Here is a 24,695-nt window from a genome sequence, read left to right as displayed (position 1 = left end):
TGTACACAGAAGGTTCTTGTCTGAATACTGTGATAGTTGCATCATTAAGAATATGACAGAGCTCAGTTTCTTACAGACATTATTAATATGTTTTTTTTCCATTTCAGTTCATTATCCACAAGAATACCTAAGAATCTAGCAGATTCTACTTCTTCCAGCCTTGTTCCATCAACCTCTAAATCCATGTCTACAGCCTTTTCCTTGTTTTTAAACACTGCATACATAGTCTTTTTTAGATTTATAACCAGTTCATTTTCCAACAGCCATTGAGCTGTGACATTTGCAGATATGTATGCTCTTCTCTCAAGCTGTTCCATATTTTGGTCACTATTTAGTATTGTCATGTCATCAGCATACAATATTTTCTTTTCTTCCTCCTCAACACCTATATCATTAACAAATACATTAAATAACAATGGCCCCATTACCGAACCCTGTGGCACTCCATATTTGATGGATTTGGTTTCTGATTGGTACGAGTTTCCTAATGATACATACTGCTTGCGGTTGCACAAGTATGATTTTATCCATTCACCTGGTTGCCCCCGAATGCCACAGTTGCTTAATTTTTGTATCAGCATTTCATGGTCAATGGTGTCAAATGCCTTTGAAAGATCCAGAAACATTGCAGAGACAACCTTTTTTTCATCTAAGGACTGTAAAATGTATTCTGTTAGACTGACAATTGCTGATTCTGTAGATTTACCCTTTCTGAAACCATGTTGTGAGGTCATGAGAATGTTATGTTTGTCCAAATAGTTAACTAATCTGGTATACATAAGCATTTCTAGGATTTTTGAGAAACCTGATATCAGTGAAACTGGTCTGTAGTTGTTGGGATCATCCTTACACCCTTTCTTGTACACTGGCACTACCTTCGTTATCTTCAGTTTTTCTGGAAAAATTGCATCTCTGAAAGAACAGTTTGCTATGTTCAGCAGTGGTGTTATTATCAACTCACATACCAGCTTTATTACATGATTTGATATTTCATCATCACCAGCTGATTTCTTGGACTTCAGTTTCTGTATAGTTTTCCGCAATTCATCTTCCGTGACTGGTCTTAAGAACATAGTACTGCATGATCTTTTTGGTACCTTAATACCCTTCTGTTTTTGACTATTTCTTTCCAATTTTAGGTTTTCTACTACACTGATATAGTTATTATTCAGTATGTTTGCTATTTCCATACCATCTGTGACCACTGTGTTGTCTACTTTAATTGACCTAATACCTTCTTCTTTGTTTGACCCATCTTTTTCCTTTCTTTCAGCATTGATTGCATTCCAAGCTGCCTTTGCCTTGTTTTTTGAGTTCGCTATAGTGGTGTCAATTGCTCTTGCTTTCGCTTCTCTTATTGTTTTTCTATACTTCTTTTTTAACATTTTATAGTTTTCAGCTTCGCCCATCCGTCTCACGTCCTGAAGCTTCCTTCGCTGTTCTAGTATTTCACTCGTAATCCACTGTGCTTGATCTTGATGCCTTTCTTGTCTCTTTACTTTGGGAAATGCTACATTAAAATGGTACTTAATTGTTGAAATAAATGCATCATATTTTTCATTTACACTCTGGGCCTGTAGGGTTTCATTCCAGGTTTCCTTACTTAACATTGTTCTAAAGATGTTGATATTTTGTTCACTGATGATCCTAATTTCTTTGGTTGTTTGTTTTGGTTCTGATACTGTGTCATTACTTCTGCAAAAGCTGATTAGTTGTCCATGATGATGAGATATTTCTGTCTGAACTACATGTGGCTCATAGTTACACATATTAGTAATTATGTTGTCAATAATTGTCTCACTTTGTGAAGTCACTCTTGTTGGTGCAGTTATTGTCACTTTCATGTTATGCTGTATTAACAATTCTTCAAAATCCTGTCTTATTTTTGTGTCTTTTCCCATGTCAATGTTGAAGTCTCCACATATAATAAGATTTCTCTTCATATTCATTCTCAATAAGCTAGCAACTTTTTTTAGAAAGATGCTAATATTGCCACATGGTGACCTGTACACACAAAACACTCTAAAATCCTCTGCCACTATACCAGTAACTTCAAAGTCTTTTTCTCTAGCTATGGGAAATGTAACAGTCACGTCAAGAGTGGAGTCCAGCACATTCGATACTTACGGGATTCCTGTTGGAGTACTTGTCCAGGTGCCCATACTGCTCGCAGTTGAAACACTACAATGAGACATCGTATTCCGATGGCACTGGCTCGACTTACAGCCACGTCCACTAATTCATTCAGGTTGAAAAAGTCAGCGTTCTTCTTGTGCCAGCACAGCCCAATGAATAGTCACTCTGATGCCCTCTTCCAACTGGACTTCTGCCTCAGCGAGATGTCGCCTTAGAAGCCCAGTTTTCCTGATTCAGTGATGATGGCTGTGCTGTCCACCAACCATGGTAGCCCTCTGATGACAGCTTTCTTCATCCCTCTCCATTGTGGTTTGGCCCATGGTTCCCAGCTGACAACATGAGTGGCTACGATTTTCTTGGCTGTCTTTCAGTCATCTCTATCTAGGAAAGAGATCATCAGCATTCTCCCACAAATGCTGGTGCAACCCTTGCACCCGTATCTGGAATTCTGGCCGGTCTTTTCCTTCATCGCACATTTCTGATGTCATGGATAACGAGGTCAGTGGTATGTTGGCCTTCCGATCATGTCTATTTGGGAAATGGGTGGCATCTCATCACCTTTTTCCAGCAATTCACTCCTGTTTCCTCTGCATCATCTGCCGCTGCTTTTCTGTTGCTGTGGGCCATGATCTGTGTGACAGAATTGCTGCTGACTGTTGTGGTTCCTGTTTCTCTGATTTTTCTTCTTATTCCAAGTGCTCTTGTGCAGAATCTTGAAATTCTTGTTGCTTCCTTCTGAGATTAAGACTCTCTTCACTGCCTTCCTCTTGTCTGCTTGACACTGGGTTCCTCATTCACTGGTCTCACTTGTTTTTCATCCATTTCAGGACTTCCTGTATCTCATCTATTGTGATGTCACCTTCTTGACATAAAGTTGATCCCTTTCATCCTCTGAAATTATTATTTCTACTTCACTGTCATTTTATTTGGTCCATAGTTCTTCTACCCCTGCTCTCCTGTTTTGAAGTATACTTCATGAATTTTGGATAAAGTAATAATAGTTTCCCGTAAAGGAAAAATTCACTTTGAAAGTAGTCTACATCTTTGAGAGAAAGTATGGATGATGCTAGGAAGAAAATTGAGGCAGTCACTGGCTGTTTGCAAAGCACAAAAATTCATTAACACCTGCAAAATAATGGACAAACACAGTTATGGGTAATAGATTACAGTAATGAACACAGTACAAGCAACAGTTAATTGGCTCTCACTATAGGATTGGTTCATACAATTCATCCCCCCCCCTCCTTTCTCACTTTTACACTGGTTTCAAGGGACCTACATCTTTGTGAGATTATTTGTGAAATTATTGAAGTTATTTTAAATCTGTTGTCGCAACTACGACAAAATGTGTAATTTTCTCATAAAATATGTTTCATATTATTAAAATGAAGCATCGTCAGTGGTCTGTAATGCACATACTTACAATCTAGCTTATTTTCTGCATCTAAAAACCATTTGATACAAACAATGTTGGTGTTACTTGCAATATATTATGCCTGACTTTCGCTCATATCAGGAAACACTGCCTGCTTGAATGTTTTTGAAGTATTCCCTTGTTCGGCACTGTTGTTAATGTTTATAACGCTTTAGACCATAGTTGGAATGTGGTCTATAAATATTTCAATTATCTCTTCGTATGGCCTAGTTTTTTGCATTCTTGTTTGTGTAATGCTCATCTGTCAGTTTTCACAAACAATGTATTTTACGATACAGTTTTATAAGATTTTCACTGTGATCATTGGTCCACCCTTTAGTCATGCTTGTAGCAACTAAAACTTTGGCACCTAAAACCACTCATTCATCAGTGGCAAATTTGGAATCTCTTTGCATGTTTTCATTTGCCAAAATCTCATTTCGATATCTCAAACCATTTGTGAGATATGATGAGTGTTATGAGTATTTCATTTTAGCTTTATCCCTAGCACACAAGATTGCAAATTAGTGCACATCATAATGTCAATTTTCTCTAGGTTGGTAATAGATAGAGATCTCCCCACAAGTCTAAAGAAAAATTCAATATGTTTGCCAAATTTCATAATACTGGCATCTATTTTACATTGAAAACATTCGAATTTCAGGCAGTGTGTTACATATATGTGGAAGATCACATACTATGACCATTAGTGAAATGATAGGCACTTCATCATAAAACTGACATATATAGCTACAACTGTTGTAAAACCTATTTTTTTTACCAATTAGTTTCTCTAAAATGTTGTGTAAATGACTGAAGAGTAGCCAACATGAGCCCACCTTTCTGTTGGAGCAGCGTGTCACCACCAGCTTACTGAAAACTCATGGACTCAGCTGAATGACGCCCGTCAAAGAAATTTGCCCACATATGTACCTGTGGAGAGACCATCGGCACTTCCTAGAACTGCAGGTAATGGTCTACAGGTTGTGCCTCCACTAACATACAGATTGGCACTGCAAGTCTTCACGAATCCGCTGGAAATATCCATAGCCTGTCACCAACATCCGCTCACATATGGCCAGCTAATGGTTCAGGGCACTATTATTTGGTCTCCTCCTGATAAAGAGGTCTGCCAATGGGCACTGCAGTTTGAAGACCCCTCTTTTGAAGAAGTAGTTAAGATAGCACAAACAATTGAAGTTTTCTGTGCCACAGGCCATCAATTAGATTTCTCGGCTGGTGTGGCTACTGTCAACTTAGATGATAGTAGGCACACACATTGCAGTATACCTTCAGAGGAAGAACTCATGGCAACACAGCATGTCCGACCACCACACGACACACACACACACACACACACACACACACATGGACAGCCATGGTGGACAAACTTCCATGAGTCCTTCCTGCCTCACTTCTTTTATTCAACATGACTGGCCAGCCTGCCCTCAGTGTTGGCCTTCCTGGGATCACTATCAAAAAAGAAAGGACACATGGGAATGATATGCAACTCTCAGTCAGCTCCAGCTGTGACTTGAAACCCTCAAGCTATGAACATTCACATTGTTAGCCAAATGTGTGGCAATTTTGCAACTGTTTCTAAGAAACTGTTCCTCAATGTGGGTATCAACGGGCTCCTTTGACTGTATGTGGATAGAGGTACAGTGGCATCGCTTCCAAACTTCAACACTTACCCGTGCCTCGAATTCCCTCTGCTCTTACCCACTTTGTGCTGTCTTGTCAGATATATCTGGCAACAAATTGCTATTCTTGGACAGTTTATGACAGAGACAAATACAAGGGGGTGGCAGGTTCACTGACATTCCTTGTGGTGGACAGTGCCTTTACAGAAAATTTGTTTGGCTTGGATGCTTTCACAGCGTTTGGATTCGCACGGTCAAAAATGCGGTACATTTAGAGCCTGACCTCATGCTGTATCAAGAACTGGATGACCTGTGCAAAGAATATTCTGTCCTTTTTTCATGTGGGCTAGGCAAGGCCACAGATTATGTGGTGCATATCACCCAAACCCACTGCATGACCTCGTACTTTTTCATGCCCAGCAAGTGCACCAAGTAAAAGAAGAGCTAGATAGGCTGACAGGACTGGGCGTCATGGAACCCATACTGCCCAGCCACAGGGATATGCCAGTAGTGATTGTTAAGAAACCGATGGGCAAGCTCCACCTTTGTTGTGGTTTGAAGGTGGTCAATACGTATCCCATTGTATGCCCAGAAGAACTCATGACAAAACTGGCATGGCAACAGTATTTTTTGAAACTGAATTTGTCATAAGCACAGTGACAGCTGCCACCTGACGAAGAGTCACGTCAGCTTCTTGTCGCCAATACGCCCTATGGCCTCTACCATAATAGCAGCGCTGTTTTTGGAGTTGCTAGCATTCTGGCTCTTTTTCGGTATTATTTGGAGCAACTCACACAATGAATCCCTTATTGCATCAACCACTTAGATGACAGTCATCACAGCTCCACCGACCAAGGACCATCTTCACAATCCTCGTCTTCTGTTTCAGACCTTGCAGGTCACGGATCTTAAGTTAAACTTGGATAAGTCGTATGTCTTCCCACCCTCCATCAGATGCCTGGGTATGTCATCTGTTGAGGAGGATTCAGCCAACAATCATTTTGCAGATATTGAAGCCCTCATTTGTCAGACTAATGTAAATGGTCTCCAGGAATTTTTAGGCAAAGCCCTCTTTACCCCAACTTGTTGCTGCAGGCAGCTATAGTAGCATACCCTCTCAATCAATGCTCAAAAATGGTGGAATGTGTGCCTCGATGCCTGCATGAAAACAAACATTCTGAAAATTGAAAGTTGATCTGCGTTCCAACCCGTGACTGGCCACAGGCCAGCTGGGTCACAAGCTTGTTGCGCCTATTGATGGATCACAGTACAGCATGGGAGCTGCACTATCTCATCATAATACAGATGGTTTTGAACAATCCATTCCTCTTATCTTGAAGAGACTCAACTCAGCACAGAGAAATTACTCACAAATCGATAAAGAGGCCCCCATAATTATTTTTGAAAACAAGAAGCTTAATGTGTTTCTCTACAATGTCAAGTTTCACCTGGTTACAGACCATAAACCTCTAGCCCCCCCTCTACTGGACAAGACAGCAAACAGGCTCCAATGATGGTCTGTGTTCCTCAGTCGTTATCATCTACAAGATCAACCTTCACCCAGCAGCTCAGCATGTGAATGCCACTGACCTCTCCCGCCTTCCTATGGATCCTGATGACGAATCTCAATAGACAGTGAATGGTTTCCCTATTACCAGCTCTCACATCGCCCACATGATCAGCACAGATCCTGTCCTTTTGTCGTACGTGGCAGTACATTCAGCATGGGTGACCAGATTGGTCACTGGCTCATGATCAGATCCTGTTCATGATTATTGTGTGCTCTGCCACAGATAACCTACTGACTATGGTGTTGTTATATTGCCTAAAAAACACGCTGTGACACATGTGTTCATTTCAGTGCCCTTCAGATGGGACACTCTTTGCCTCCTGTACCATGGTCACTGGCACATCACAAACAAAGATGCTGGCCTGCTGAGAAGTCTATTGGCCAGGGATTGATTGTGAGATTAAACATTTAATTGCTGCATATTCTAAGTGTGCTGTTCATGAGGCCACCCTGAGGCAGTGTTACTCTCCCAGACCGGAACTTTCACAGCCATGGGAGCAAATCTACCTCAATTTTGTGGGACACTTTCTGTACGCTGACTGGTTGGTGATCATAGACGACTACTCTCAGTTTCCAAATATAAAAAAATTGCCACCTTATGGTGGAATTGAGGGTATGGGGCCCCACCTGGATCTTCTCCATCAAAGGCCTTCCCCCCACCCTAGTGACAGATAGACAGACAATGGCGCAGAGTTTATCTCAAAGAGTTTTCGAGATTTTTGTGTGCAACATGGTATCCACAAAGTTCAGCCCCCCACCACCCTGGGGTCCACCCTCAGTCGAATGGGGAGGTAGAACACCTCACCCAGTCTTTTGGGACGCAAATGAAGAAGTACATAGGGGAGGCCCTGCCTGAAGATGCATCCACCCATTTTCTCAGTTACAAGTCTTATGGTGAGAAGAGCCCAGCTGAATTGCTCCACAGGCACCCGATCTGCACTGTCCTCAACCTCCTACAGCCTGCCCTGCACTCTCCTCAAGCATCTCCATCACTGTGATACACGCTGGGGCCCCTGTCTGGGCTCACGCTTTTGTCGCCACACGCACTGGATCCTGGTGGTTCTCCATGGCCAGCAGGGTCAGAGAATCTTCACACTGCAGTTGCCGAACAGGCTGAAGGCCCACCACCAAAACGAACTCCACCCATGTGGGGCAAAATAGCCTCCACAGCCCCCACACACAACTTCCTCCTCCTCCCAAAATGCAGGTCCTCTCATTCTCCGCCATCATTTGAGCCCTTATCTCTGTTATTGCCTCCCCCTCGTACACCAAGTCCAATCTTGTCAACTTTACCTTCCTCCGATGTCTGTTCTAGTCCACCGAGTGAGCATCAGGGGCAGGGTGAAGTCAAGCTACAGCAGCAACTGATGGCGTCAAATCCTGAACCCATCCTAAGAGACCCTGGATGCCTCCATCAGTCCCATTTTGCCATCTGTGCCCCCCTGCAGCTGACATCTCACCTCCGGGCATCACCCTACGATGGAACCATCACTGTCAGGTCAATTTCCAGCCCTACTATCCAGTGCCATCCAACACGGAGCTTCTGGCTTCTCCACAGATGCACCCGATGGTGGTGCAGAAATCATGGATGTCACTCTCCGGGCTGTTGCATGCTGCCTCACACTGGCAGGGACAGACACAAGAGGTTCGCAATCTTCACAAACGCCCTGTTAAGGGGACAAGACCACAGTAACCCTATGTTACCACATCTACCACACTGGTGCCGTGGTGGCCAGGATCATAAAAAGATGTAGGGTGCTGGTTTATCTTATTGCAGTTCAACTTCCCTGTGCTACTGCCTGGTGGCAGAGGTCCATCCGCCAGGCAGTGGCATGATCAAACAGTGATGGTAGCATCACAGTGAGGTCAGCACGCGCTGCCCATGGGCACAGCTACTTCACAACCAGACTAGCAACATTCTTATTATAATACCGGAGTGCAGGGTGCTCTTCCTCATTGTGTTTGTGCGCTCACTTGACTCTGCTCTCGGTATGCTTGTTACTTGTTTTGACTCTGCCTAGCTACGTTCTCAGACTTTGTATGAGCCTTATGATCGGTGCTATCATTAAAGTGATTTGGTTACTTCATGCATACTGATTTTTGTGTGTTACTACAATAAAGTTAGATATAGTGGGAATTAGTGAAGTTCAGTGGCAGGAGGAACAAGACTTTTGGTCAGGTGATTACAGGGTTATAAATACAAAATCAAATAGGGGTAATGCAGGAGTAGGTTTAATAATGAATAAAAGAATAGGAGTGCGGGTTAGCTACTACAAACAGCATAGTGAACACATTATTGTGGCCAAGATAGACACAAAGCTCATGCCTACTACAGTAGTACAAGTTTATATGCCAACTAGCTCTGCAGATGATGAAGAAATTGATGAAATGTATGACGAGATAAAAGCAATTATTCAGGTAATGAAGGGAGCCGAAAATTTAATAGTCATGGGTGACTGGAATTCGTCAGTAGGAAAAGGGAGAGAAGGAAACATAGTAGGTGAATATGGATTGGGGGGAAGAAATGAAAGAGGAAGCCGCCTTGTAGAATTTTGCACAGAGCATAACTTAATCATAGCTAACACTTGGTTCAAGAATCATAAAAGAAGGTTGTATACCTGGAAGAATCCTGGAGATACTAAAAGGTATCAGATAGATTATATAATGGTAAGACAGAGATTTAGGAACCAGGTTTTAAATTGTAAGACATTTCCAGGGGCAGATGTGGATTCTGACCACAATCTATTGGTTATGAACTGCAGATTGAAACTGAAGAAACTGCAAAAAGGTGGGAATTTAAGGAGATGGGACCTGGATAAACTGAAAGAACCAGAGGTTGTAGAGAGTTTCAGGGAGAGCATAAGGGAACAATTGACAGAAATGGGGGAAAGAAATACACTAGAAGAAGAATGGGTAGCTCTGAGGGATGAAGTAGTGAAGGCAGCAGAGGATCAAGTAGGTAAAAAGACGAGAGCTAATAGAAATCCTTGGGTAACAGAAGAAATATTGAATTTAATTGATGAAAGGAGAAAATATAAAAATGCAGTAAATGAAGCAGGCAAAAAGGAATACAAACATCTCAAAAATGAGATCGACAGGAAGTGCAAAATGGCTAAGCAGGCATGGCTAGAGGACAAATGTAAGGATGTAGAGGCTTGTCTCACTTGGGGTAAGATAGATACTGCCTACAGGAAAATTAAAGAGACCTTTGGAGAGAAGAGAACCACTTGTATGAATATCAAGAGCTCAGATGGCAACCCAGTTCTAAGCAAAGAAGGGAAGTCAGAAAGGTGGAAGGAGTATATAGAGGGTTTATACAAGGGCGATGTACTTGAGGACAATATTATGGAAATGGAAGAGGATGTAGATGAAGATGAAATGGGAGATAAGATACTGCGTGAAGAGTTTGACAGAGCACTGAAAGATCTGAGTCGAAACAAGGCCCCAGGAGTAGACAATATTCCATTAGAACTACTGATGGCCTTGGGAGAGCCAGTCATGACAAAACTCTACCATCTGGTGAGCAAGATGTATGAGACAGGCGAAATACCCTCAGACTTCAAGAAGAATATAATAATTCCAATCCCAAAGAAAGCAGGTGTTGACAGATGTGAATTACCGAACTATCAGTTTAATAAGTCACAGCTGCAAAATACTAACGTGAATTCTTTACAGACGAATGGAAAAACTGGTAGAAGCGGACCTCGGGGAAGATCAGTTTGGATTCCGTAGAAATGTTGGAACACGTGAGGCAATATTAACCTTACGACTTATCTTAGAAGAAAGATTAAGGAAAGGCAAACCTACGTTTCTAGCATTTGTAGACTTAGAGAAAGCTTTTGACAACGTTAACTGGAATACTCTCTTTCAAATTCTGAAGGTGACAGCGGTAAAATACAAGGAGCGAAAGGCTATTTACAATTTGTACAGAAACCAGATGGCAGTTATAAGAGTCGAGGGGCATGAAAGGGAAGCAGTGGTTGGGAAAGGAGTGAGACAGGGATGTAGCCTCTCCCCGATGTTATTCAATCTGTATATTGAGCAAGCAGTAAAGGAAACAAAAGAAAAATTCGGAGTAGGTATTAAAATTCATGGAAAAGAAGTAAAAACTTTGAGGTTCGCCGATGACATTGTAATTCTGTCAGAGACAGCAAAGGACTTGGAAGAGCAGTTGAACGGAATGGACAGTGTCTTGAAAGGAGGATATAAGATGAACATCAACAAAAGCAAAACGAGGATAATGGAATGTAGTCAAATTAAATCGGGTGATGCTGAGGGGATTAGATTAGGAAATGAGACACTTAAAGTAGTAAAGGAGTTTTGCTATTTAGGGAGTAAAATAACTGATGATGGTCGAAGTAGAGAGGATATAAAATGTAGATTGGCAATGGCAAGGAAATCGTTTCTGAAGAAGAGAAACTTGTTAACATCTAGTATAGATTTAAGTGTCAGGAAGTCGTTGCTAAAAGTATTTGTATGGAGTGTAGCCATGTATGGAAGTGAAACATGGACGATAACCAGTTTGGACAAGAAGAGAATAGAAGCTTTCGAAATGTGGTGCTACGGAAGAATGCTGAAGATAAGGTGGGTAGATCACGTAACTAATGAGGAGGTATTGAATAGGATTGGGGAGAAGAGAAGTTTGTGGCACAACTTGACTAGAAGAAGGGATCGGTTGGTAGGACATGTTTTGAGGCATCAAGGGATCACAAATTTAGCATTGGAGGGCAGCGTGGAGGGTAAAAATCGTAGAGGGAGACCAAGAGATGAATACACTAAGCAGATTCAGAAGGATGTAGGTTGCAGTAGGTACTGGGAGATGAAGAAGCTTGCGCAGGATAGAGTAGCATGGAGAGCTGCATCAAACCAGTCTCAGGACTGATGACCACAACAACAACAACTACAATATATCTCTTGGGTTACTTACCTGTCATTGATAATGACCAGTCAGTGACTCTCCTTGTATTAGTCTACAGTTGGTATGAATGATTAGAAGAGCACAGCCTCTCTGAGGTTTTAAAGTAATATTGAAACAGAAACTAGAATCCCACAATACAAAGGCTCATGCTACAAGAAAGGGAACGAAGTGTTTAATGCTGTAAAATGGCACTGTAATGAGAACAGTAATGTCTGTCGCAGTGATTTCAAGATAGCTATGATAGCTGACCAAAGATGACTTTATAAAAAAGTTCTTTGACCACTAAAACACAAAAAATTTCCTTGTATTGGATGAATTTCAACTTAACAAAAAGCAACACATTATTACAAAAAGAAGTATGCATCAAAATGTACTGATATTAGCTACTAATGGGTATGACACTATTATAAAAACTAATTATAATTTAAATGGACAGTGTTACATACATAGATAAGCCTAACCTTATGACCACTGCCCACCTTGATGTTCGATGTACCTGGTGGTGTTGCGGGCATGTGATGCGGTAACAAAAGTATAAAAGGCGCAGACATACACAGGGGATCACCCTAGTGAAGATATGGGTTACAAATGGGGAAATCTATTGAGATAAGTCACTTTGTCAAAGGGCAGATTATTATTATGCCTGTAAACTAATATGTCAAAAACAGAGAAGCTGGTCGAATGTTCACGTGCTACCGTCGTGAGCATCTACAGAAAGAGGTGCATGGACATAGAAACTAGGCGCTAAAAGGTTGGACATCCACAAGTCTTTTGAGATGGTGGTTCAGAGGCTTGTCTGCTCTGTAAAGTATGACATATAGCGATCTGTGGCATCTCTGCCGAAAGAGCACAATGATAGTGCATGCATATGTGTTTCAGTGCACACTGTTCATCGTACATTGTTGAACATGGAGCTCTGCAGGACACCATCCCTACGTGTTCATATGTTAACCCAATGACATCATCAATTACGACTGCAGTGGCATGGGACCATCGAGATTTGACCATTGATCAATGGAAACATATTGGCTCTTTGAGCGAATCACATCTTTCCAACACTAAGAAGATGGTTGTCTCCACAAATGCCATAATCAAGGTGAATGGTGGCTTGAAATGTGCAGTGCACCACAGACACGGGTTGGTGGGAACAGTATTATGCTATGGGAGACATTTTCCTGACTGGCATGGGACCTGTGCTAGTAACTGAAGACACACTGACAACTGCAAACAACCTGGATTCCTTTATGCTTGATGTCTTTTCTGATGACATTATTGCCTTACAGCCGTATAACTATCCAAAATGTCCAAGTCTTGGAGTCAGAACTATGCTACAATGGTTTTGGAAGCATTATAGTGAACTCACTTTGGTGTCTAGCCAACAAAATTTGTCTACTGTAAATCCTATGAAACTCATCTTGGTCACTGTTTGGTGCCATCACCATGTACTCAAATCAGCAGCCCGTTATTTACAGAAATTACATGACCTGTGCATAGAGATCTAATATCACATACCTTCACAAACCTACAAACAAACTGTCAGATCCCTGTTATGCACAATCAGTGATGTATTTCATTCCAAAGAGGGATAAACAAGCTATTAAGCAGGTGATCATAATGTTCCATAAAAATACGGGAGAACTGCCGGATATCAGTAACGTCCTGCCACGATATTTCGGCGCAGGTGGTCATAATATTCTGGCTGGTCGGCATAAAAGGAAAGTTATGTGTGTAACTGAAGATGTTATGTTAAGACAAACTCATGTTTACTCATTTATATGGGGCAGCGTGTGAATGGGCACAGAATTATGCCACGGCTAAACTTTGGAATTATCCAGAATGAGATTTTCACTCTGTAGCAGAGTGTGCGCTGATATGAACTTATGTCTATGAGTATTAAATGTGCAAAGGCTACTGCGCATGGACCTTATATAAACATACAATCATGAGTTCAGGAAGAAATACACGTAACAAAGATTAAGAGTAAACATGTTTCCATTTTCCAGAATGAAATATTCACTCTGCAGCAGAGTTTGTGCTGATATGAAGCTTCACGGGAGAATAAAACAGTGTGCCAGACTGGAACTCGAACCTTAATCCTTGCCTTTCATGAACAAGTGCTTAGCCAACAGACCAACCTGAGCATGACTCACAACATATCCTCACAGCTTTACTTCTGCCAGTACCTCATTTCTACCTTCCAAACTTATGCTTATGCATGACTAGCACTCCTAGAAGGAAGGATATTACACAAACATGGCTTAGCTAAAGCCTGGGGAATTATTTCCAGAATGAAATTTTCACTCTTCAGTCAAGTTTGCACTTACAAGGAACTTCCTGGAAGATTAAAATGATGTGCTGCAGATACATGTATAGCTCATCTGGTAAAGCACTTGCTTGTGAACAGCAAAGGTCCTGGGTTTGAGTCCCAATCTGGGACACAGTTTTAATCTGCCACGAAGTTTAATATTAGTGCATACTTCACTGCAGGATGAAAATTTTATTCTGTAAACACAATCGCAGGCTTTGACCAAGCCACGTCTCTCCAATATCCTTTCTTGCAGGAGTGCCAGTGCCACAGCATCAAGAAGGGGCTCAGAACAGTGGTCACTGAAGTTGCAGAAGGGGCACCATTGATGGAGATGTTAACACTAGATCAGCAGTTAAGAGAAGAATCTAAGAAAAGGTAGCATTCTCCACTTTTGTTGTAATAATTTTATTGGTTCACAACTAGTTTCAGCCTTCTAGAGCATTCTCAAGTGATTTTGTTATTCTAATACATTACCTCCACAAATATAAATGTAATTAGTGAATGTAAACATATTGGAAATATATTTACTTGCAGTAGGAAATTATGCCACATATACTGAAATAACAGCTTCTTTAAATCTGTGTCTTTCATTCGCATTGGTTGACATAAGCTGTCTTGTTGGTTTGACAGTTTGTCATTTACAAAGATATTACAGTGATTAAGGAGTAAAGCTATGTATATTATAAACGTAATAACAATTTCAAATATTATGACTGTATATCTATCTGTGTATATGAATATAATAGAGGGAAACATTCCACGTGGGAAAAATATATATCTAAAAACAAAGATGATGTGACTTACCAAACGAAGCGCTGGCAGGTCGATAGACACACAAACTAACACAAACATACACACAAAATTCTAGCTTTTGCAACCCACGGTTGCTTCGTCAGGAAAGAGGGAAGGGGAGGGAAAGACGAAAGGATGTGGGTTTTAAGGGAGAGGGTAAGGAGTCATTCCAATCCCGGGAGCGGAAAGACTTACCTTAGGGGGGAAAGAGGACGGGTCTACACTCGCACACACACACACACATATCCGTGGATATGCAGTGAACAGTTAAAAGTAGCCAATAGTGTGGAATTAAACACTTCGTTTCAAATAAATTTACTGCCTCAGAGGAAATCTTAATAAAGACCAAATTTCTTTAGCAAACCGAGGAAAAAAACTTTATTGTTCTGCAAGGCGATTGATGCTTGACTGTCAGAAAGGTGGAAATAAAATAAAATCTGAAACTAGTAATATATTGAAGCCTTCCGTAATTATGTGAATGTATTTTAATTCACTTGATAGCTCCCAGCCACAGAAATCCATCTTGTTTTCATTTGACGTGAGAGCAGTAAATGAAGAGGAAACAGAAAAATCACTATAATTCAGACTGCTCTGCGCAAGTCCTTCTGAAGAGTCTGATACATAAAACATAAATCTTTGAGGAAATGTAAGACATGTTATTTGGTCTTTAGTGAGCTGAAGTGCAGTGCCACACCTCTTCAAACAATATTCTTATACTGCACGTCACTGTATTGCACTCTGTGGAACTCAAATGTGTATATTTTGCAATGCATGCCATCAAACTATTTCAGGACAATGGAAATTAAAATGTCCTGTAGTGCCTCTCCTGCTCCCAGTCGGCCGGTTTGATATCTTGTCCCTCTAAAAAATAAAAAAATAAAAAAAATGCAATTAATACTGGATGGGATTATTTGTAACCGGCAGAACAAGAACTCTTCAGAAAATCTGGCCTTTTCATTGCCTATTAGCTAATAACTTGCTCTTCTGTGTGACATAAAATTAAATGTAGGATACCTAAAACCAGTAAAGACAAGAGACAGGCAGGACAATACACATTTCTTCAGTCCTTAGGTCCTAGCGATTTTTCTCTCTAATCTTGCTGCAGCTTTACATGGCGTGCTTTCCTTTCTGCAAAAGAACTATTACCTCATCAAAGTTCGTCAAACGTTTTGCTACATGAAAAATCGAAATGTTGTCATCTAATACTGAAAAAGCTGTTAATACATATAATACCCAAGACTGGTGTGGTTTCTCGATCTGATTACGTCTATTTTGTCACTGTGTGCTGGAAAAAACAAAATAGGCCTTTCTAATATTGCAGCAATTGTGACACACGCAAAATAAGTGAGACTGTTTTGGCAATAATGATCATTTTTATAGTATGACAATATAATTCACGAAGTACCAATACGAAATACCTATTTGGCCTACTACAATCAAAAAGCTTTATATTTGGAAATAGTTTCACATTCCATTAGTACGCTCCAATTTCTCATGAACGAGACTGACAAGGATTCCCCTGGCAGAGACATCACGTACACTATGCACACATTCAAAAGTCAACTTATAATTCTTTCAGAAATCAACTTAGAATGTGTTAAAAAATGTCCAAAAACCAGCAGGGATGCGTTTCAAAATCGTATGAATAATTGATAGACTGACGTGCGCTGGATGCTAGGTGCTTTGTGAAACCAAGTTTTTTTCTACAAGAATATAAATTTGTCCCCTCCCCCTGAAACTGCCGCCCAGTTCAGATACCACGGTTTGCAGACCCCCCCCACTAGATCCGTGCCTGCTGCGCACGTGTGAATCTGGCAGCTTGGGCGCGCCAGTAAAATTTTGCCGGGTACCCCATGAGGGTGGTTGCTGTTACTGTTGCTTATAGAGCCACAGCCAACAGCCACATTTCTGTAGCCTTAAGCGGGAGAAGGTATTACTCATACGCGACTCAACTGCGCTTGTGCATGAGCTCGCTCATAACTGCTTAATTGAATCTAATGTAAACAGTTGTGACGTCACGCTCATCGGAGGCAATTTGTTGTTATTAAGCATTGCATATACTTCCTAAGGCCTTCGACACATTTTGCTGTTGGCAGACGCTTGTATGTGCCCTGTGTTATTTTATATGATGCATTTCCTTTGCAATTTAAGTTTTATTTTATTTTATTTTATTTATTTATTTTTTTTCTCTCGTTCATGTTTTAATGCCGCAGTATTATTCTGCAACAACAGGATACAGTAATATCCTTTGATAGAGTATCAGTTCTTACCAGTCAAAATTCTGAAAACTAAAACAACAAAAAATTCCCAGAATTCTAAAAAATTCCTGGGTTTTTCCCAGATGAAAAAATTCCTGGGTTTTTCCCGGATCTCCCGTTTGTCCCGGGTCGTATACACCCTGTATTTGTACAGATTCACAAAATCACGTGAGAATGGCTTAGAAGACTTAAAGTAGTTGTGAACTAATAAAATTATTGCAGTAAAAGTGGAAACTGCCACCTTCTTTTAATAAATCCATTGTCTTGTTGCCAACTACGAAGAAAATAGAATGTAAGATTTCAGTTTCTAATTGCCTGTCATAGGGCTCACATTTGGAGATATTGTAGTTACTGTCCTGCTATTATATAGCGTGATGTTTTATGTAAAGAAAGGTTGTATAACACTTGAACTTTGGGGTTTTAATAAATATAATTATCCACTGAAAAATCTATTTCAGTTTGGTATATTTTACTGTCTTGCTGCTGAATATATGAGTACATTGTTGATGAGGGAATCTGGAGATGGATCCAAATTTGAAGTAAGAGAAAGCTATAATTAATCCTTGAAGCGCTAATAAAGTGAAGAAGACTTTAATGTCAAATCATTATCAAATGATACCTTTCATAGATCAGTTCAGGTATGCCTCAAAACAACAAGTGCAGTCTTCAGTGAGCACTATTTTCTACAACATAATTCACAACCTGTCTGCAAATTTATTTCTGGAGAGAAAACTGTCACAAATGGCTATGATGGACCAACACTATATTAGGCTCAGTTTCATGGAGTGTGTCCACAGCAAATCAAACTGATATTCTAGGTATTTCCGATCACTTGGTCTGTTTAGCAGGCCCATCAAGATTATTACAAAAGAACTCAGAAAACACACTAAATCATATAAATGATACTTTGGCTCACTATCAGTAGCAAACAAAATATAATGTTTTCTCAATAGACGATTCAATCTGCACTGAATATTGAAGAATGAGATTTTCACTCTGCAGCGGAGTGTGCACTGATATGAAACTTCCTGGCAGATTAAAAGTGTGTGCCAGACTGAGACTCGAACTTGGGACCTTTGCCTTTCGTGGACAAGTGCTCTACCATCTGCGCTACCCAAGCATGACTCACGCCCCGTCCTCACAGCTTTACTTCTGCCATTCTACTGAATATTGTAATAATATATGTATATATAAATATTTTTCAGAGGAAATTGTTGCTGTTATGGACAAATAGAATAAGCATTCTTAATACATGGCAAATCTGTTTTACTCACCTATCTTTACTTTGTTTTCTAGACCGAAGATATTTGTCACGACAAGTATCACACACAAGATACCAAGAGCTACCACCAACTCCACCATCACCACAGTTTCCAGCCCATCCCATGCAGAAGTTGCCACCACTGTTGTAGCCCATTCCTCCAGCAGGACCACCACAGCCTGGGTGAGCCTGGCGCATATGGTATGTGACTGGGTGTGGGAATGTGTTTCCACACAACTCACAGACAGTTTCACGTTCCACTGATGGCCCAGCACCAACTGCAGCCTAAAGAACAAAAGCTAAGTAGTCAATACAGTCATTACTGGATAAAATAAGAGGAACTGCTTCACTTTCAAATGCAGGCTTGCTATGGAGGGAATTATCATTGCCATGAAATAGGAGAATGAATACCAACCACATGATGACTTTTAGGTGTTTGTAATGATTAAGAATGTTACCTATGTTGACAACTGGACAGTAAGTATATCACTATGAAACAAATTCTACAATTTCCATGTATTTAATTATGTGATAAATGTGTGGCTGACAGGATGGGAACCATGGTGAAATGATAACTGTTAATGTAAAAGTAAGTAAACAGGCAAAAGTAAACAATATTGTTTGAAACAGATTGCTTTCAGGTCTAGTTGGATTTTGAATTCAATGTCATTACAAATTCTTCTGATTTTATATCAACATGACCAACATCAAATTGTTATTCATGATGAATTATCAAAAACAGACAGTCATATGCAGACAGGAGTGATTTAACCACAGTTGAGAAGACCTTCCTTTGAAGTATGGAGACTTTCGTTATTCTATACTGTGGCTATAATTTATGCTCACCACATTACTACACCTAGAAGTCATTTGTTCAAAGAGGAAGGCTGTCCTGTCAATGAGAAGAGAATTAGAAAGAGAGCGTAAGGTAGGACTAGACTGTGCCCATTTTAAGGGACTATCGTGGTATTCACCTTGATGAATTTAGTAACCATGAAAACCCTAAATCTGGAAGTGTATTTGAACTCCTCTCCTCCCAAATGCAAATCTGATGCCTTAGATCTATGGATCAGGATCAGGCTTCCGCTACCCATACATAAACATATGCCAGCCAAGCCATAGGACAGTGCTTATAAACAATGATTCAACTGGTAGCATTCAGGAACTATGCTTATCAAATGCACATTATCTTGCTTTCTCTTTCAAAACTAAAACATTAGGAATAATTATGTATAGTTCAAATATTACGTGGAAGTTTTATGACACTTAGTAATTTTTGTTATAAAAATAGCATTTTCACCATTATCAAATGAGGAAAAAATTAGTATTTTTCATTTATTAATACTTATGACATTAGTAATGTGTGATAATTAATGACATTTCAAACAGAAAACAGGGCAAAGTATTTAGAAGACAATGGTGTGGAACCCGTACAATAAAGCTGCTGTACGAACACAACTACAATGAGAGCATGAATGGAATTCTGTAATTTTATACACTATAAATAACATGTCATACAATGTGTGTAATCCATATATGATTAACACTACTTCCTTTATCAGATTTTTGGAACTGACAATCATTTACTGTACACGAGATTACATGGATATACAGAATAATAGCAAGCATGTATGTAATATTATTGAGTTTACTGATTAGCATTTAGCTTTTTAGTAGTGATTTGCTACAGTTAGCTTCTAATGTAAATATCAATTTTAATTTTAGAATAACTGATAACTTCTCCTTATTGTTATGACTAAAAGGACCTACTCATTTAGTATCTAATGTCAGTTCCTCTTATGACACTTCAGATGATTACTGAACATAATATTTGTAAATTATCACCATCCATTTCGTCTCAAACCTTTTGGGTCAAATTGAAACAGGGGATAGTGGTTCCACAACCAATAACTGAGATAGGGAACCAATGGTCAGAAATGCATATTTATTACATTGTGGACACAGCATACACCGTATAACAACAACATAGCTCAGAGTAACTGTTCAATGTGATGACTGCCAGTCTTAATGCATGCATGGCAACGCATGAAGTTCTTACGCATTCTCTCAAAGATCTCTGGTGTCTGTTGTACCAAGCAACAGGCAGCTTGGATCCAAGAAGGGGTTTCATACACTGTCTTTACATAGAAATCAACTTCTCCCAACTAGGATTATGCCTGCTGGGAAATCATTCTCTGTTCATCTGTGCTGCTTTACAGGCACTGCCACATTGTAAATTAAAGGCACGTCTGCCAACTCTTGTGATGAGTAACATTCCATTTATGGTTATGCTTCATGCACTGTTCACAATAAAACACCTCACCATGGACACATCATAAGCTGCCAGACACAATGGACAACTGACACCAGGGATAGCAGTCCGTGTGTGGCACAGGTTAACACACCAGTGTGATGCATGTGGTCATCACATGACACACATGCAATGAGCAAGTTGTGGGTACAGTCTGTCTGTTTGGTGCCCGCATCTCGTGGTCGTGCGGTAGCGTTCTCGCTTCCCACGCCCGGGTTCAATTCCCGGCGGGGTCAGGGATTTTCTCTGCCTCGTGATGGCTGGGTGTTGTGTGATGTCCTTAGGTTAGTTAGGTTTAAGTAGTTCTAAGTTCTAGGGGACTGATGACCATAGATGTTAAGTCCCATAGTGCTCAGAGCCATTTGAACCATTTGTCTGTTTGGTAGTCAGGGATGTTCGCTGTTTATCATCCATTACCTGTTTCAGTGTACAAAGACACCCAGGATATTTGTGAGAGTGTGGCAGAACTGAATGTGCCATTGTAATACATGCACTGAGACTGACAGTTGTTGCTTTGAACAATTAATTATGAGCTATGTTGCTGTTGTGCGGTGTATTGTCATAACACAATAAATATGCATTTCTGACCACTGGTCCCCAATCTCAAAATAATCGGTTGTGGACTATTATCTGTTTCAATTTGACCCAAAAGTTTTTAGATGCCCTGCATATAAAAGTACACTGCATTAAGGACCTCATAATCCAAAGACATACATAATCAAATATTAATTATACACAAATGTTCAGGGTACTTACATCCCCAAGAATATTCAGTCTTGAAGATAAAGCATTCTTCTTGCGTCCTGCTTTCCTTTCAGTATCAGATCGACCTTCCCTACCGCTATGAGTAGGCCTGTTTGACAGTGCAGAACCTGATGTGCAGATCTGTCGTTTCACTGGTCGTATAGGAACTGATGGACTAGGGAGCATAAGCTGCTGTTGGAATGCAGGCAGGCAACTGGCACTCAATTCTTCCCACAGAAATACCAGTGATTTAAGAGCTGGAGGTAACACAGCAACTGTGTGAAATGTGGTTTCTGGCAGAGCTGCAAGTTTTGAACCTTCACCTCCAGTAGCCGAGGGTGGTACAGTACTTGACTCCTCCTTTATAGCGTTTTCTCCTTGTAGCAGTGGTTCTGATGGCTGTTGTTGTTGTTGCTGCTGCAGCTGAAGTTGCTTTTTGGCTCTGTTCCTATTTGCATTAGCATTGGCAGCAGAACGTGTTAGAGTTTCAAGAGTGGATGGTTGTATTTGTAAATATGTCCCTGCTGTGCTAACTTCAACAGAGTGCCTTTGGCGTGCTCGTTGCTCTTTCGTGAGCTCTGACTTAGGTCTGCCATCTGATCCTGGCCCACCAGCACCTCCTCCTCCACCACTTCCAACAGGCTGCCGTGTTACTACTAAGGCACCTTGCTTAGGCAGACTTGGATGAAATTTCAGGAAAGAAGCGCAAGCCATAGCATCATGTACAATGCCTTCATGCCACAGAAAAGCTGCAAAAATTGCACGCATTGCCTCAGCTACTGATGGGCTCACAGCTTCCTTCACTGGCTCTTTGCTGGTCAGTGTCAAGCTTGGTCGATGATGATCATGATTAACAGCACCCAGAGGAACCTGAGGAGCAGAAAAATAGTTATTTGTCTTGTATTTATAAAATTAACTTCTTGAGTTTAGGTGCCTGAACTTAAAACAATAATCATCTTTTTAGTCTGCAAATAATTTATTTGCACCATGAGACTTATGTGTCATTAGAATTGAGAAGCAGTTCTGTTAGAATAAAGATAATACCAAATAGTATGGTGTACTGAATTTATTGCATTCCAGCATACCTACAGTATCTTCTATTTTACTTATTACTGCCTCTCTAACTGACTGATTTCATTAACCATGTAAGAAATTTTTTTCCAAATTATGTTACAAAAAATATTTTTTTATTAATGAAAAATACCCTATAATGAATGACATTACATACAGACATATAAAGATAGCCATTAAAGCTCATAATAATGAGTTACAAAATTTTGAAAATCACCAACAATACTCATACACTCAATTTTGACTAAACTATCTTGAAACTTGATGTCATTTTTTAGTTTCTGTGTAGCTGTGAAGTCTAACCATTTACTTCACAAAGCTTTCCTGTGGACATAAATCTAGACTGCTTTTAAAGTTCGAAGTAATGAGTTAAAAAATTCTGAAGATCACCAATAATAAAATCCAAGTATACTTGTAAACAGGACTTCAACTAAAATATCCTGAAGCCAGAAAACATCTTTTAGTTTCTGTGTAACTATGAAGTCTAGCCATATATTTCACAATGGTTCCCTGTGGACAGAAACTTTGGAAGAGCTCGCTGGAACACAGGGGATGTATTTATCTCCTACCTCTGGTGAGCACTTGTCACTCAACTGACAAAGTGCAAAACTTTCAGTCTCTAATGAAGTGACATCAAATTCTTCATTTTATGAGCTGCTAAATTCAACATCAGACTCAGGATCACTATAGTAATTCTATTCTGAAAGCACTTCTTAAACAACAATAGAGGAGAGAGTCTGAAAGCATGTATTTTGTTATCGAGAATCCAAAGCTTCACACAGTAAAGAAGGAATCTGGTAGTGACCACCTCAAGCAAAACATGACAGCCAGGCTGCAAATGTAGTACAAGGTGCTCTCTACTCAGGGTTTTATGTTAAGGGGTTAATGTTTATTCTTTGAGTAAGCCATTGCTTCTCTCTGAGCAGAGTGAGGAGACTGTCTTTGCTCTTACAATGAAGGCTTTCATGATCGGTTCTCTTAACTGCTGGTAAATCTTCCATGGTCATGGCCCATAAAACTTTTCTGTTTCTGATGTATCATTCAGAGCTGAGTTGAATGTCTTCATATGTGCTACTGGTTCCACTAGCAAGACTTAGCAGAACCAGGAGTACTTCTGGAGATGTCTATCACAAATCTGGATGAAATGCTATAAGCAACAAGTTTTATGTATCATGCCCGCACAACCCAGAACATTCAGCAGCTACTAAATACCTTTGGTGTTTGTTTTCATAAACATTAGATGACAAGTCAGAAAACAAATTAACAGGTAAAATTCAGTGACTTATTAATTTATTTCAAGAGTGTAGCTAAATAAATAATGCTAAAAGGATCAATAACAATTGCCAACTACCTACACAAACATCTTTGAAGAAACACAATATCTGCACTGTCTGCACCAATAAAACATCCAAGACAGACTATAATATTTACATGGGGACAGGTCACTACTCATCAGATAGAAGAAGCTCTGAACAAGAAAAAGACATGTAGGAGGAACAACAATGTACTAAGCTTTAATACAAAGTCCTTCTTCAAAGCTAAAACACACACTCTCACACACACACACACACACAGAGGCATATGTGCACACATTGCATTGAGTGTGAGTTGATTGTGGGTGTGTGTGTGTGTGTATGGGGGGCATTTGTATTTGCTTTGCAAAATGACTTTTATAAAGCTGCCACTGACCTTTCAATGTGTATGTCTATTACCCAATGTGTATGTCTATTACCCAGTTCTCCTCCTCTTTGGTCAATACTGACCTATTCTCACACAAATATCAGAAGATTTTTTACACTATTATTGAACAAACTAAGACACACAGCTCAACTACTAGGTAGCTTCACAGTTTCAATGAACTGCAGTTAGACATGTCAGTAAAACGGAGGAGCCCTTCTCTGTTTTGCTCCAAAACTTAGTGGGATAATTACTTACTATCCTCACTGGGTTTATGTCATTTTTGAAGATTCCCCCCCCCCTTTATGGAAACATTCCACGTAGGAAAAATATATCTAAAAACAAAGATGATGTGACTTACCAAATGAAAGTGCTGGCAGGTCGACAGACACACAAACAAACACAAACATACACACAAAATTCAAGCTTTCGCAACAAACTGTTGCCTCATTTAAGGGAGAGGGTAAGGAGTCATTCCAATCCCGGGAGCGGAAAGACTTACCTTACGGGGAAAAAAGGACAGGTACACACTCACGCACACACACACTTATCCATCCACACATATACAGACACAAGCAGACATATTTAAAGA

The 24,695-nt window shown here is 40.1% G+C and overlaps 1 protein-coding gene across 1 annotated transcript in view; it reads right to left on the bottom strand.

Moving 5' to 3' along the window:
* LOC126260545 (E3 ubiquitin-protein ligase MYCBP2-like) overlaps positions 1–24,695 on the bottom strand; it is a 389,869-nt gene that overhangs the window by 190,052 nt on the left and 175,122 nt on the right. Inside the window, exons 15-16 of the mRNA XM_049957880.1 lie at positions 21,368–22,225; positions 18,314–18,585 (exon numbers count right to left, since the gene is read on the bottom strand). Coding sequence (XP_049813837.1) covers positions 18,314–18,585; positions 21,368–22,225 — 1,130 coding nt within the window. The remainder of the gene's footprint in view (positions 1–18,313; positions 18,586–21,367; positions 22,226–24,695) is intronic.

Source organism: Schistocerca nitens, chromosome 5, assembly GCF_023898315.1.
Source record: "Schistocerca nitens isolate TAMUIC-IGC-003100 chromosome 5, iqSchNite1.1, whole genome shotgun sequence".
NCBI classification, from domain to species: domain Eukaryota; kingdom Metazoa; phylum Arthropoda; class Insecta; order Orthoptera; family Acrididae; genus Schistocerca; species Schistocerca nitens.
Note: the sequence above shows the minus strand (reverse complement) of the source record. Positions and strands in the feature narration are given on the sequence as shown.